The 13,192-nt window shown below is 48.1% G+C and overlaps 6 protein-coding genes across 6 annotated transcripts; 3 read left to right on the plus strand and 3 right to left on the minus strand.

Annotated features, from left to right (window-relative positions):
* Positions 1-303: 303 nt before the first annotated feature.
* HOO65_020061 (Transcription elongation factor spt4) lies at positions 304-843 on the plus strand (the record flags this gene model as incomplete). Its single annotated transcript, XM_071007080.1, has 3 exons — positions 304-384; positions 475-728; positions 810-843. 3 exons carry the CDS (start codon positions 304-306, stop codon positions 841-843), a joined length of 369 nt encoding a protein of 122 aa, XP_070860699.1.
* A 279-nt stretch (positions 844-1,122) lies between these two features.
* HOO65_020062 (KIN17-like protein) lies at positions 1,123-2,221 on the minus strand (the record flags this gene model as incomplete). The annotated part of the gene is made up of 2 exons (XM_071006890.1): positions 1,123-2,015; positions 2,092-2,221. The coding sequence occupies 2 exons, from the start codon at positions 2,219-2,221 to the stop codon at positions 1,123-1,125; spliced, it is 1,023 nt and encodes a 340-aa protein (XP_070860700.1).
* Positions 2,222-2,556: 335 nt separating this feature from the next.
* HOO65_020063 (Coiled-coil domain-containing protein 94) lies at positions 2,557-3,624 on the plus strand (the record flags this gene model as incomplete). Its single annotated transcript, XM_071006902.1, has 3 exons — positions 2,557-2,578; positions 2,635-2,852; positions 2,914-3,624. The coding sequence occupies 3 exons, from the start codon at positions 2,557-2,559 to the stop codon at positions 3,622-3,624; spliced, it is 951 nt and encodes a 316-aa protein (XP_070860701.1).
* A 623-nt stretch (positions 3,625-4,247) lies between these two features.
* HOO65_020064 (uncharacterized protein) lies at positions 4,248-5,213 on the plus strand (the record flags this gene model as incomplete). Its single annotated transcript, XM_071006955.1, has 2 exons — positions 4,248-4,395; positions 4,462-5,213. 2 exons carry the CDS (start codon positions 4,248-4,250, stop codon positions 5,211-5,213), a joined length of 900 nt encoding a protein of 299 aa, XP_070860702.1.
* Positions 5,214-5,540: 327 nt separating this feature from the next.
* Positions 5,541-9,521, minus strand: HOO65_020065 (putative ubiquitin carboxyl-terminal hydrolase 5; the record flags this gene model as incomplete). The annotated part of the gene is made up of 7 exons (XM_071006307.1): positions 5,541-5,650; positions 5,715-5,844; positions 5,938-7,466; positions 7,532-8,474; positions 8,558-9,014; positions 9,075-9,246; positions 9,401-9,521. The coding sequence occupies 7 exons, from the start codon at positions 9,519-9,521 to the stop codon at positions 5,541-5,543; spliced, it is 3,462 nt and encodes a 1,153-aa protein (XP_070860703.1).
* A 1,874-nt stretch (positions 9,522-11,395) lies between these two features.
* HOO65_020066 (serine/threonine protein kinase) lies at positions 11,396-12,819 on the minus strand (the record flags this gene model as incomplete). Its single annotated transcript, XM_071006763.1, has 3 exons — positions 11,396-12,262; positions 12,330-12,612; positions 12,743-12,819. 3 exons carry the CDS (start codon positions 12,817-12,819, stop codon positions 11,396-11,398), a joined length of 1,227 nt encoding a protein of 408 aa, XP_070860704.1.
* Between the last annotated feature and the right edge of the window lie 373 nt (positions 12,820-13,192).

Here is a 13,192-nt window from a genome sequence, read left to right on the forward strand (position 1 = left end):
GATGTTGACGCCTCCTACCGATAAGGTACAGCCTTGTGATAAGAGCCCCCACTTTGACTCTTCTGGTCAAGCTTCCTATTGGCCATTGTGTCAAGGATTCCCTAGCCTCGCACGTATATACCATTCGTTCTCGTTCCAATCGCGACTTGATTGCAACAAAAGCCAGGTATTTCACCAACGTTAAGAGGCCATTCGTCTTTAGTGCTGATATATTCTCGAATCCAGATTCATTCGCTTTCCCCTTACTTGACTATTTACTCTCCCCAAAATTTTTGTCGTTAGTCCTTGCACCTCGGATTCGCCATGTCTATCAACTTCGTCACTCCCGGCCAACAACGATATCTGCGTGCCTGCATGGTGTGCTCCATCGTCATGACTTATGCTGTATGCTATTGAACTCTCATCCACGGAAATCATCACCCTTAGCAAGATGAACGATATGTCTTGCTAACAAACTCTTCTCACTTGCTATAGCGCTTCCGTGATAATGGGTGCCCCAACTGCGAAGAATTCCTGCACCTGCGCCACTCGGCCGATCAGATCGAAACCTGCACGTCGCCTATGTTCGAAGGTGTAATGACCATCAATGACCCAGCCACTAGCTGGGTGGCCAAGTGGCAGCGGCTGGACACGTATGTGCGCGGTGTATATGCACTCAAAGTCTCGGGTCAACTTCCAGACGACATCCGTACCATGATCGAGGATGAGTACCGTATAAACTATATTCCGTATGTACCAAGGCCTATTTTTGCTTGCTATTCCGGGAGTATACATTCATTTAACTAGATTTCTAACTTTCTTTTTTGCAGACGTGATGGTTCTGCTGAGGAGGCCGAGTCCTAATGCGGATTTGTCAAGAGGATCATTGGGAAGCGATTGCGATTGAACTACACATGTTAGGCGTTTTATGGATATTTAGCTACTTGGGATTGCGTTTGGTTTGATTTATGCAGAGCATTTCTGACTTGCTGTATTGAAAGACTTGAATAAAAATAAATGTATTTTCGAGTGAATGTCGAGATACCGCGCAAAAAGCGAAAGAAAGACACCGCTATAACGCCAAACCCGCAGCCGACAAAACTCTCGCGCTAAACCCAAGAAAGGATATCCATAAACTCATTTTCAGAAGCTAAACTTCATTTTCTTTGTAGGCTCGTTGCCGGGCCCCTCTCGCGCCCGCTTGCGCTCCAATTCCTGCTTCATAATGCGCTCGGCTTCACTCATCTTCTTTGGTGCCTCAACCATCGTTTTCTTGCCACTTCCACCCAGGGCATTCTTTTTTTGAGCAAAGACATTCTTGGGCTTTGCTGAGCCACCAAGCTTGAGGCTCATGCCACCAAAGGCTGGGGGTTTGACTAATTTCTCGGCTGGTTGTGCTGGATTTGTTGCTACGTCAGCATCAGCCTGAGAGCTTAACGATGGGGTTGGGATTTCTGTAGATGTTTCTTTTCGCTTCTCTTTAGGCTTTTCTTCAGAAACATCATCCTTCTTGGGACCAAAGGACAACGAAATCTTGGTCCCTTCCTGGCGCTTTAGTTCGTGCCTAGACTCTTCCTCTTCCTCAGTACGCTGCCCCGTGACCCTGTTTATTGCAGCTGTATTTTGCGCTCTTCTGATTTGCTCGTTGATCATGCGCTGCTCCATCTCCTCATCGCCTTGCTCGAGAGCAGCTTTGCGCTTGAGTGCTTCTTGTCGTCTGAGGGCTTCTGGTGAGTTATCAATCCATGATATGTGCAGGCCCTTGTCAGTCTCCTCCACTCGACATATACCTTCGCGACCAAGATACTTAGCAAACTCAGTTAGCGACGACCATTGCGTAGAGTTCATATGTAGATGGTCTTTATTGGCGATGTATTCTTGGTAGAAGTGGTTGATGTGGATTTTCTTTTCGCCGTGACTAGTCTTGAGAAGCGTAATGAAGTCTTTGACAAATTGATCGCTGAACTGCTTAATGGCTTTCTTCGGGTCTTCACCAATGATAAGCATCTTGCGCACGTGCGACTCGGAAAGTGTGTCTATAGGATTTAGAGTCAGCTTTACGTTCATCGAGACTACCAAGCCTAGGAACTGTCAATAAGTATTGCTACTTACGTTGCTTAAAGGAGTTCTCATCGCGCATGCCTCGTTCACAAGCCTGACAATAGAACCTCAACCGCGTGAGGCCTTTGAGCTTCATGTGATTGGAAATATGCTTGACGGACCCGGCTTCGGCTTTCGGCATTTTGGCAATAATGGGCTTGATTGGCTGATATGAAAAGGGGAAAGACTGAGGACTTAAGAAAAGATTGTTTTGTTGTAGAATTAAGTAACTTGTATGTTGGAATCTCGAATATCAACGATCACGAAAGCGACCCCAAATCTAGAAATGAGAATGACTAAGCGCATACTTATCTTATCTTATCTTATCTAATGTAGATTGTCGCGAAACGTCATTTACCTATTTGGTCGCAACCATTTTTCAAGCTTCAGCCTTGTTATACCGTCTACAGAATCGGCCATCAGAATACCTTTCTCCCATATACCAACCGCAATAATCACATCAACTTCCTCTATAAAATGTCTGAGCGAAAAGTGTTAAGTAAGCCGTCATGAAGCGACATCAAAAACTCCAAAAAAAAAGCTAACATGTCATAGCAAAGTACTACCCATGGGATTTCGACCCATCTGATATCTCCAAGCGGCGTGGTCCCAAGGCAACGGGCCCCAAGATTCAGACTGTTCGACTCATGGCACCTTTTGCAATGCGCTGCACGTCTTGTGGTGAATTCATTTACAGAGGCCGTAAGTTCAATTCTCGCAAAGTCACGCCTCCAGAGGAGCGATACTTGGGAATCCAAATCTACTTTTTTCATGTAAGTGTTCACCTGCTTTTTAGCACATGATACTGCGGTGATGCTAATAGTATGGTTTTAGATCAAATGCACGCGATGTAGCTCTGAAATTGTCTTCCGGACCGATCCAAAAAATAACAACTATGCTATGGTATCTGGTGCCGTACGCAACCAAGAGCCATGGTGGAACAAAGGCGAAGAGGAGGAAACCGAAGACCAACGTCTTGACCGCCTTGAGCGCGAAGAAGCCGAGGCTGAGGGCGATGAAGAACGCGACGCCATGGCCGACCTTGAAGCCAAGAATTTAGACGCTCAGCGAGAAATGGCAGCTGCTGACGCCCTCGATGCGATCCGGCATCGTAACGCGCGCATCCAAATGGCTGCTAAGGATGGCGTCGACTTTTCAGCGACCATTATGCAGACTGCAGATGAAGAAAAAGAGAGGCAGGATCGCGAAGATGAAGAAGCAGCTAGGATGGCATTTGCAGTTGCAAAGGAAAAACAACTGCTGCAAGATCTGGGAATGGAAGAGATGGACGAAATTGTGGAAGAGGACGAACACCCAACCACGTCCACTTCTAAGCCCGAAGCAGCAATACCTTCGTTGCCATCCTCGTCATCAAGCGCCACGCCTACGCCTGTTTCTGCCACCCAATCAGCCAAGTCAGCAGATAATAGCTTAGCAAACAGGATTCCCTTGGTTGATCCAGCACCAGCCTTTAAACGAACAATCAAGAAGAAGAAAGATTACTCGGCAATGCTAGGCATCAAGAAGAAGAAGCCGCTTGTTTGAACCAATAGCATGATATTGTTTCCTTATAGAAATGCCACCGCGGATATCGCCTATAGTCGTTTGCCGTCTCTTCCCGGCTTATTTGTTTCAGTGTTTGCGCGTCTTCGTTACAACACTGTTTTACTCCGTCAGCGCTTTCATGTGGTTTTATCCTCCATCACTTGCAAACCCTAGCTCGGTCTTAACCCTGCATGCGTCTCCACTTTCGACGTCATGCTCAGAGGCCATTTCGCCTTGACATGACACAACATCTTGACGTTCTGTGTTTCAAGGTCCTTGCGCAAGTAGAAGGGGCTGTTCACTTGTTTCTTTCAGGATCCTGTCAAGCAGGACGGAAGAAGAAAAAAGTCGAAGCATAAAAGCTTATTTAGCTGGTCTGCTGTCCGTGCTCTATCCAGGTGAATATATTGGGAGTAAGAGGCTCTTACAGTCTCATAATGGTCCAAGAATCTGCTTTCTTACTTGGTGTATGTTAATAAGCTTTATGACTGACCTCTTTTTTTTTCTCGCTTTCCATTCATGACCCATTTTGCTTCTCGTTTAGATTAAATACAACACGTTCACCCACCACATTTGACCCCCTTCTCTTGCGCAACCCACATACTTCCACACTATATTTCAACATGAAAACTTCAATTGCCTCCCTCTTGACCTCAGTGACGGCTAGCCTAGCAGCTTCACCGTCTGGATTTTTGCCGTCAAGTATCAATCCACTAATTGTTGCCTACGGCAAAAATACAGTGGTCGATGGCGTTGTCATGGCACAAAACGGTAAGTTCTTCTTCTGTCTTTTACATTCTCCTATCTTGTCCCTTAGTTTGTTAACACGACTTCTAGAAACCCAAACCGCACCTACACTTGCAACTTCTTCTCATCTCCAAGGCACCTTTTCTATATTCATGATTGACTCCAACGTGCCCTCAAATACCACAAGCAGTGGCACTACCACGCTTCTGCACTGGGCTCTGACTGGGCTGTCGTCGTCCAATGTCTCTACAAATCTCAACGGCGAGCCCGCCCACATTCTCAAGCCCACATCCAACTCTACAGCTCCACTAGCCAAGTACATCGGCCCTGCGCCGCCAGCGCGCGTCCCGCTCTCGCATCAGTACACCCTCATTCTCATCAATGACACTTCCTTGACTTCATCAAATCGCAAACGGCTGCAAAAGGCTGCCGACAAACGGCTCGGCTTTGATGCACCAACCGTGCTTGGCGCTACAAGCTTGAGCCTAGATACTGTTGCCGCTAGCTACTTCAACGTCACAAATAGTGCAAAGGGACTAGTAGATACTGGGTCTGGACTAAACTCTACGACAGGAAATAGTGACCGTGGCGGCAGCGGCAGTGGCAGCAGCAGCGGCAGTGGCAGTGCTAGGGGGAGCGGAGGTAGCAGTAGCAGCAGGCCAGCGCAGACTAATCCCGCAGCCTCTGGCTCTGGAGCTGCTAACAGCACTTCCATCTCAACCTCTGGGCCCAACCCCAGCACAACTGGTGTTATTAGCGCTGCCCGAGAACTTGAATTATCTCGCGCAGCTACCGTGGTGATATGCCTCATAACTGTGGGAGCGGGCTTTGTAGGACTCTAAAACTAAAGAGCAACGGTGCAGATCCCTTGCTAGTTATTTATGAATAAAATGAACACCTAGTACGAATTAATTGTAAGCCCGATGCGGTGAAGAATTTGCTTAACAAGATCTCACATTCTGCAGGAAATCACACAGGACTGGCTCGTTATATTACACTAGCGAGCCCTGGATCATTTCACTGCACTAAAGGTAGGTGGTTAAAGAGAATCCAAAAACCGATGCATTATAAGACTGCACATAGCCTGTAATCACAAGCATAGTAAACCAAAGCACACTCCCACTAGTTGCCTCCGACACACTACTTTGTACCCAGTTTATTCTCTCGCATTAGTTCAAGAACAAGTCACCTCCACCACGCTGCATGCGAGACCGATCTGGATGGTCTAGGCCAAGGCAGTCATCCTTGGCGACTGATGCCAAACTGTACAGTACGTCGTCTATAGGCAATCTGTTAGCTTCTGACCAGTGCATCTACAGGAAATTTTAGATCGAGAAACCTACCATCACTTAGGTATACAGGGCTTGTAAAGCGAATACGCTCAACCATGGCAAACTTGATCTTCTCAAATGACTTGCCCTTGAAGCCTGTGCGCTTTTCCAGCCGCTTCTTAGTCTCAACAAATGGCTCATCCTAGAAAATGTGTTATGTTAGTAACTTTGCATGCCATTATCTCCTAAGCCACATTCTTAAACTTGCCTGGATCAGCAGGAATTTGAAGGGGACACCGTGGACGCGAGATGGCTCGCCGTGGAAATGGAAAGCGTTGATGTAGCGCTTTTTGTCGTCGGCCAGGCCAACCTCCTCCTCAGGGATGCGTTCGACATATGCCGTCGTGTACTCGTTCATAGTCGTGACTAAGATGTCGCGACCAAGTTCTCGGTAGAGCTTAAAGTTATTGACTTCGTAGATGCGAAGAGGCCCGGCCTCCTCCTCCGACTTGAGATTTAGCTTCTTGATCAAGGCATCGATGAGGTCTTGGACTAAACCATTCTTGTTTACCAAAACATCTACCGGCTCTTCCTTGGACACACCCTCGCTCAGCCACACGGTTCTGACACTCTTCTTGGTTTCCATCTCTGCGAGAGATATTTCGAGAACTTCAAAGTACAGCGCATCTGTGCGGTGGGGAGCGTTGAAATGCCCATAGTTATTTGGTATCAAGATGCTCTGAAGAGTAGTATTGCCGGTGCGGCGTATCACAACTTTAGGGTTGCCAGTTGTAGGGTTGATAGTCCACAAGCGCAAGTGTGTTGCTGCCACGCCGAGATGATGACCTATCCGTTCGGCTAGCTTTTCGTACGGGATCTTAGAGCTAATGGTCAAGCTGAAGTCGGGATACTGCGACTCATCGCAGCGTGTAGGATGGGGAACAAACTGGAGTGTCCTTTTGTTGCAGAGGAAGTCATAGTACTGGTTGGCCGTTTCAAACTTGTCCAAGTATCCATTCCCGTTTCCGGATTCGCTGCTAGGCTTTCTAGGCTCCTCCTGGCTACTAGGTTTGGCAGTAGGAGCAAGCTGGAAGCAGATGATGTCGCCATCAACAAGCTCGGCACTGTGAAATGTTGACTTAACCTTTAGCGGCTCAATCATGGTGGGCTTGATTTCCTCCCACATCAGAATTCTCTCTGGTGACTGAAGTGACTCGGGCCAACCCATGATTTTACCGATTTGCGGTATTAAGTCTTCTAGCCTTTTATTCTTCTCCATATAAACATGGCCAACGCCACGGAGGGTCTGGGAAGCGGTATCGAAGCACTTTAGCATCAAGAAGATGACGCTGCCTTTCACCAGAACGCCATTTTGGCTGTTGAAATTGGGCCAAATGGGCTCATCCTTGTCACCGGTAGTCTCGGCAACCTCAACAAACAGGCGCATAGACTGTTCGCGTTGGCTGGCAGACCGTGACCAGGCTTCGTCCACTGTTTGGCCAAGATCGACAATGGGGGTATCGGGTCTGACGGTCTTGTTCTGGCGGTTGACCATTTGCCACAGCCGTATATTGTGGCTAGAAACACCCATTTCCTTTGAAAGCTCATCGCGAAGATCTGACAAAGACATAGTACGCAAAACACGCTTGACCTTAGGAACGCCCGGGTTCTCGCTCTTAGATAGGTCAAAGTCACTTAGGTCGATTCCATCATGCTTCTTGAAGGTTTCGAGAGTGGCATACTTGATAGTCATGTAAAGATGAGCCTCTTCACGTTCCTTGCGGCGAGCTTCCTTAAGCTCGACTTCTTCTTGATAGCGGGTTTCTGTAACATAGCGGGTTAGTAGGTATGGTATTGTATGGGAGTCTTGTACACCGACTGTTACTTACGGATATGTTGGGGGATGTCGGCTTGAGTAACAGGGCAAAGGACACGGTCGAGACGCGACTTGCGGATATAAACCAACATGTATGCGCTGTTCATACGCATAACGGGATGCTTTCTGATAGGAGGACCACGGCGGTTTGTAGGTAGAGGATGCGCGCCTCCATAGTTTTCTTCGAGGACATCCCGCAGAGTTGACTTGACTACCTTATCGTCATCAAATCGGTAGAACCATCCGTCTTTGTTTGGTTTTAGGAAGGCATAATAGTGGCCAGCATCAAGGACACCGCTGTGCACGAGAACACCATGAAGCTGGTATTCCCAAGATTCATCTGTCTTCTCGGCATCTTTTGAGAGATAAGGCGCAGCATCAAATTCTTCAGGGAATTCATGGCGGTCATTGATCTTCATCAGAGCGTCTCGCTCAAAGTCGTATTCAAAACGCTTGAGCTGTAGGTGTAGTACATCAGGGAAAGATGTAAAAATAACACCCTTTTTGGCGTCCTGAAGCTTGTGCTCTTCGCCGGCATAATACTGGTTGTCGCCTTCGAGCTTCTCAACCTGGATGTAATCCTTGAAGCTCTCCTCCAAGTTCTTGTTACCGCTGACGTTGAGCTGGATATCCCAAAAGTCCTCAATGCGGCTGGATTCGTAGTCGACATTAATACAGCTGATGTATGTTTTAATCTTGCCACTAAACATATCGGGGAGGACCTTTTCAGCCTTGGTGCCTTTCATTTTCTCCTCCATCCGCTCCATGAGTTTTCGCGATAGCTCTTGGACATCCTGTTGTTCGAATACTTGCTTAGTGTCCCAACCAAAGGATTTAGTGAGCTCTAACGTGCTCACAGCCTGATCTGATGTTTGAAGTTGGTAGAAGAGACGCTGGAGGGTGTACGCGCTGTTGAGAATGTCCTCATCATTTTCGGTAGGAATTTCATAAATTGCCTAAGGGGGAGAACGAGAATGGAGTGGTTAGCAGTTTATTTAGTGCAAAATTATGATGAAAAAGGAGGAAGGCATAGATGTACCTTGCGGAAGGCATTAGTGACGTAGAGTGACTGAAGAAGCGAGTTCAAATAACAGGTAGCGCCTTGATTTTTCAAGCCAACAAAGCCAGTCTCGACCTTGGAATCGTAGTTGTTTAGATTGTGCCATAAGACACCAGTTTCGTCCTCAACGATACGAACGTAGGCAGTGATGTTTGTAGTGTCATCTTCAAGGAAAGGACGCAGAGCTTCAGAGGAAGGGTTTACAAGCTTTCTAATTTCAATAAAGCGAGTGAAGCCCCAGTCGCTTTCGTCCTTGGTAAAACGATGGTGGGCGTTGTGTTCGTGATAAACCGATGGATCTTTTGGGTTCCAGAGAACTAGTGCAAATTGTACACAGCAGCTCCAATTTGGCGGGATTTCTTGGGGCTGGAAGGCGTGCTCTAGATAGATGGAACAGTGGTCGACGTTGTTGCCATTGGGGAAAAGCAAGATTCGCCTTTATTAGAGGGTGTTAGCAATGTGTGCAACTAAAGTGGTGGAGCTGAAGGGGTTGTACCAAGGAAAGCCGCCGGCTTGAAAGATTGGACCATGTTCTTTTTTAGACATGGAACGCCAGTTTTCAACAGACCAGGTGTTAACGGCATCTTCTAGAATGCGGGGCTCTTCAAGAAGCGGCGGAAGAACAAGCTCTTTCATGGCCTCATCTACAGCAGAACAGAGAAGAAAAACTGTTAGTGGCAAGTCGTAACAGCATTGCAGGAAGTAAAATATAAAGAAATACGAGCGATGGCGCCTGTGGGAGGGGGAGGGGGAGGGGCAGGTGCAACGACTGAGGTGGGCGAGATTGTCAAGGGTGATGCCAGTGTCAGCAAATAAACATACAGTCATCGGCCATCAAGACATTCTGTGATTGGTCTTCGCGCTCAGGCACAGGTTCTGAAGCGGGGATGTTGACAACAGCGTCAGGCTGGTGGAGATATTCGTCGTCTTCGTCGATGGCCATTTGGTTTGGAGAGTTGAGATTGTTCTGGGAGGAATGCGAGCGAATAGATGATTAGCAATAATTCAGGGACGTCAATGGGTGTAATTGGTAGATTATAGATGTGATTGTAGGTGCCACTGTCGCTGTTGACGTCGCTGTGCTGTCTTGGAAAAGGAAGGAAAACGGCGGGGTGAGACGAGACAGGGCAAGATCAGGGTCCAGCAAAATCAAAAGTAAATGGATGGCACATTATTAGCCTTGGGTCTGGAGAGCCATGCAGGGCAAAGCTAAAGCTCAAGATAGCTGGCAAATACCACAAGGCACAGGCCAAGGTCATTGGTCTCTATTTGTTTGCTTGCCTGCATGTTGACTTTCTCGAATCCAGATCTGGTTGTCCAACATATCATGCAGAAAGGCACAGATGAAATTAAACGGACAGCGCTCGACCCCAAGAGCGGCCGTATCAACAGCCAAGCAAGCGCGGAGTGCAATAGAGCGTAGTAGAGGTTTGAAAGAAGCAATGCAATCTTTGTCCATGCAGCAAGCCGAGGCGGTGGCAGATTGTTTTTCAGGCCCCTAGGACATAGGAAGATATGGAAACAAGAACAAAGCCTATGACGACGATGATGACAAGGGCATCGTGAGGAAGGGCGATGTGAAGCGGAACGAGACGGGCAGAGAAGCAAAGGCAGAATCAACACAACATACCATGGTGGCCTAGTCGTCAAGCTTGCACTGCACGATGGGCATTGACAGGATGAGCAAAAGGGCGTCGAGAGGGCAGAAGCCAAGGTGAATAAAGTGGCAGAAAAATGGAAAACAAAAGTCTCAGCCGGAACAAGATCAAAAAAGGGAAAAATCCCAGTTAGGCCATCAAGCAAAGAAAAAAAACGAGGTTCTGGAAAAATGAGGACTTTTAATGAAGCAGGGCTTTTTTATTCTTTTTTATTTGAAAACGGAATCTCGAGGAGTTTTGACGTCGTCGATGATGTACGAGGAAGGCCAAGGCAAGGCAGACGGGAGCTTGCGCGGTGACGACGCAGGATTTTAGATGCAGAGAAAAAAGAATTCGAGAAAATAAAGCAACTTTCTTCTTGTTGATGTTCGCGTGAACTGTTCAGAGAGAAAATGCCGTGATGCAGATGCAGGAAAAAAGAAAATAAAAAGAATAGAGGAGCAAGTAGAGGAGCAGAGCAATGGAGGGCAGGAAAATCAGTGGAAACAAAAGTGGTGAAGCGGCGGCCCCAGAAGAGTAAAAAAAAAAAAGCACAGGGGTAGAGTGCCTTACGATACAGCGGGGTGAGGCACCTACAGCTTTCAACACCCCTGTAGCTAGGGCTAGCTTAAGTACTAAAGCCCCTCCCTCCCCCCTCTACCGAAGCTTTGCTCAGAAGCTTCGCTTGGTTCAAACTGAGCTAGGAGAGTACTTGTGCTCTAGTAACAAACCCCCCACATCTGTAGGTACTCCACTAGCGCGCCTAGGCAATGATGTAAAGACCAAAAACAGCCCCACCAATCCGGCCGGGCAAATGACGTTGCGACAAACCTCATACGTTGATAAAGCCAGGCCAGACCAAAGGCAGAGCGGGAGGTGAAAAAGAGTACGAAAGAGGTCAAGGTAAGACAAGAACGGATTAGTTGATCCGTGGTTTGATCCGTCAACAATTTATCTGTTTATGACATTGACATGAATTACCTAACTGACAGTGGCTTTTTCATCACCCTCCGTCCTTGAGTTGCTTGTTGTACCGTTTAACGCCCTTCCCGACCAACGCCGTCCCCCACATCAGTATAAAGCGTCCCTTCTTCGACGCTTGTGTTCAAGCCAAGAAAAAAAAAAGAATCCCCCCAGAATGAAATCCCCCGAAAGACAAAAGTAGCCCTCTATAAAAGGCCTATACTGCATCCATAGTCGCCCGTGTCGCCAGTTGCTCGTTCTTGTTCCCCAGCTTCGGCACGTGTAAAAACGCATCCGTTCCGTACCCTTCTAGACTATGCACATCCAGCGACCCTGCCCAATACTCGGCGTACACCCTGCTTAGTGGGAGGCCCATTCCTAGTCTTAGGTCTGGCGGCCGGCTTGACAGTGACGTCAGAGACCCACTGCTTGAGTTGGCCGGCATTGACACTGCCACTGGGTCAGTTGAGGTAGCAAAGCTCGGTGCCCGCAGATCCGCACGGCCAATTTCGTCTCGGAGTCTCCTGCTCTCACCCGTCTGTAGCTCTGCTAGGGTTGCTGCCATCAACGGAACACGCTGCAGAGCCTCTAGTCGGGCTTTGCTTTTCGGGCCCTTGCTGAAGGACCATAGATACGGCAGCTCGTCACGCGGGATGCCACCTCCTCGGTCTGAAATCCGTAGGATCACATGCTGCGCTGAGCTGCATATTGTTACTTCAATTGCCGGCAGCGGGTCTTGAACAAGTTCGGGGTGGTGTAGCTGTTGCTCGACCACTGCCTGCATGCTGTTGCGCAGCAGTTCGCCAACAATATACTCAATGTGGCTGAGGATGTAGGGGAAACTGGTTGTGAGATGGCCAGCAACGCGTATCTCTGGGATTTTGACCGATGGACCGTATGTCGACCGGACGAGATCTTGTACGGCCTTTCCGCACCGTTCGACTACGTCTTTAGCCACGCACTTGATGAACACTTCCCCAACATATTCAGAAGCACTAAGCTTCATGCCTGGAATGAACCATGATGAGTGAAACGTTTCGGTCAGGGATAAATGTTGTTCAGCAATAACTCGCCGTGATATTCTCTATTCTAGGTCAGCAAACCCCTCGATCTTGGCTAAACGGGCGTCTCGATGCAAAACAGATGCTTACCGAGCGTAAAATCGTGTTCATAAAATTGTCCAGTGCCTGTGGGTCCAGTAGTCCATCGCTCTCCAGAATTCCCATGGCAAGCTTAGGAATCACCGTCAGGTGGGCCTGGAGATTTTGCCGGATTATCCGACACAGCTCGTCATTTTCATCGCAGTCAACGACTGTCTTGAACTTGCGGAACTCGTCAAACGCAGAGTAGTAAAGGTTATAAACCTCGCTTATGTTCTTATTAGAGACAACGGCATATGGTAGTTGCTGCATGTCGCGGATGCGATGGGCAAGGCTAAATAAGCAATGCAGACAGTCAGTTATGTTGTTTTGGTGGGCCAAGAAATGGCGCAGAAGAGCAAATAGAAGCAGCGGGATTCGCAGACACACATTAACCGCCGTGTGTATAATTCGGGACAACATACCGGGTTGGCAGCTCGGTGCGCAGGTAGTTGGCCGAGTCAATCAAGCGAGCCTCAGTCAGGTTCTTCCCAAATACCATTAGCTGACGCAGACTAATAGGCCGCGCTTCTTTAGCTACCCATCTAGGGTCATGTGTCAGCCATCTTAAGACCCCACGAAGCACACTTAGTATTTAATTCTGACACGAGCATTAGGGGGAGGGTAAGGGGAGACACAGAGAGGGAACCTGGGAACTTTCGTAGGCAAAGAACAAAGGAACAAAGAGTAACTCACTCGTCCAACACAGACACCGGCCGCCACGCTGCTGTACCCGATAAGCTCGATATAGGCCTCCTAGAAGCCACAGGCGCCGACCACAGTCTCATAGGTCTGTTAGCACTAATGCTACCGCAGCCACGACTACTAGCAGACGGCCAAGGCGGGGATACCGCTGCCCGTACAATCGGTCTATG

This window comes from Ceratocystis lukuohia, assembly GCF_044167205.1.
Source record: "Ceratocystis lukuohia strain C4212 chromosome Unknown Supercontig2_pilon, whole genome shotgun sequence".
In the NCBI taxonomy this organism is placed as follows: domain Eukaryota; kingdom Fungi; phylum Ascomycota; class Sordariomycetes; order Microascales; family Ceratocystidaceae; genus Ceratocystis; species Ceratocystis lukuohia.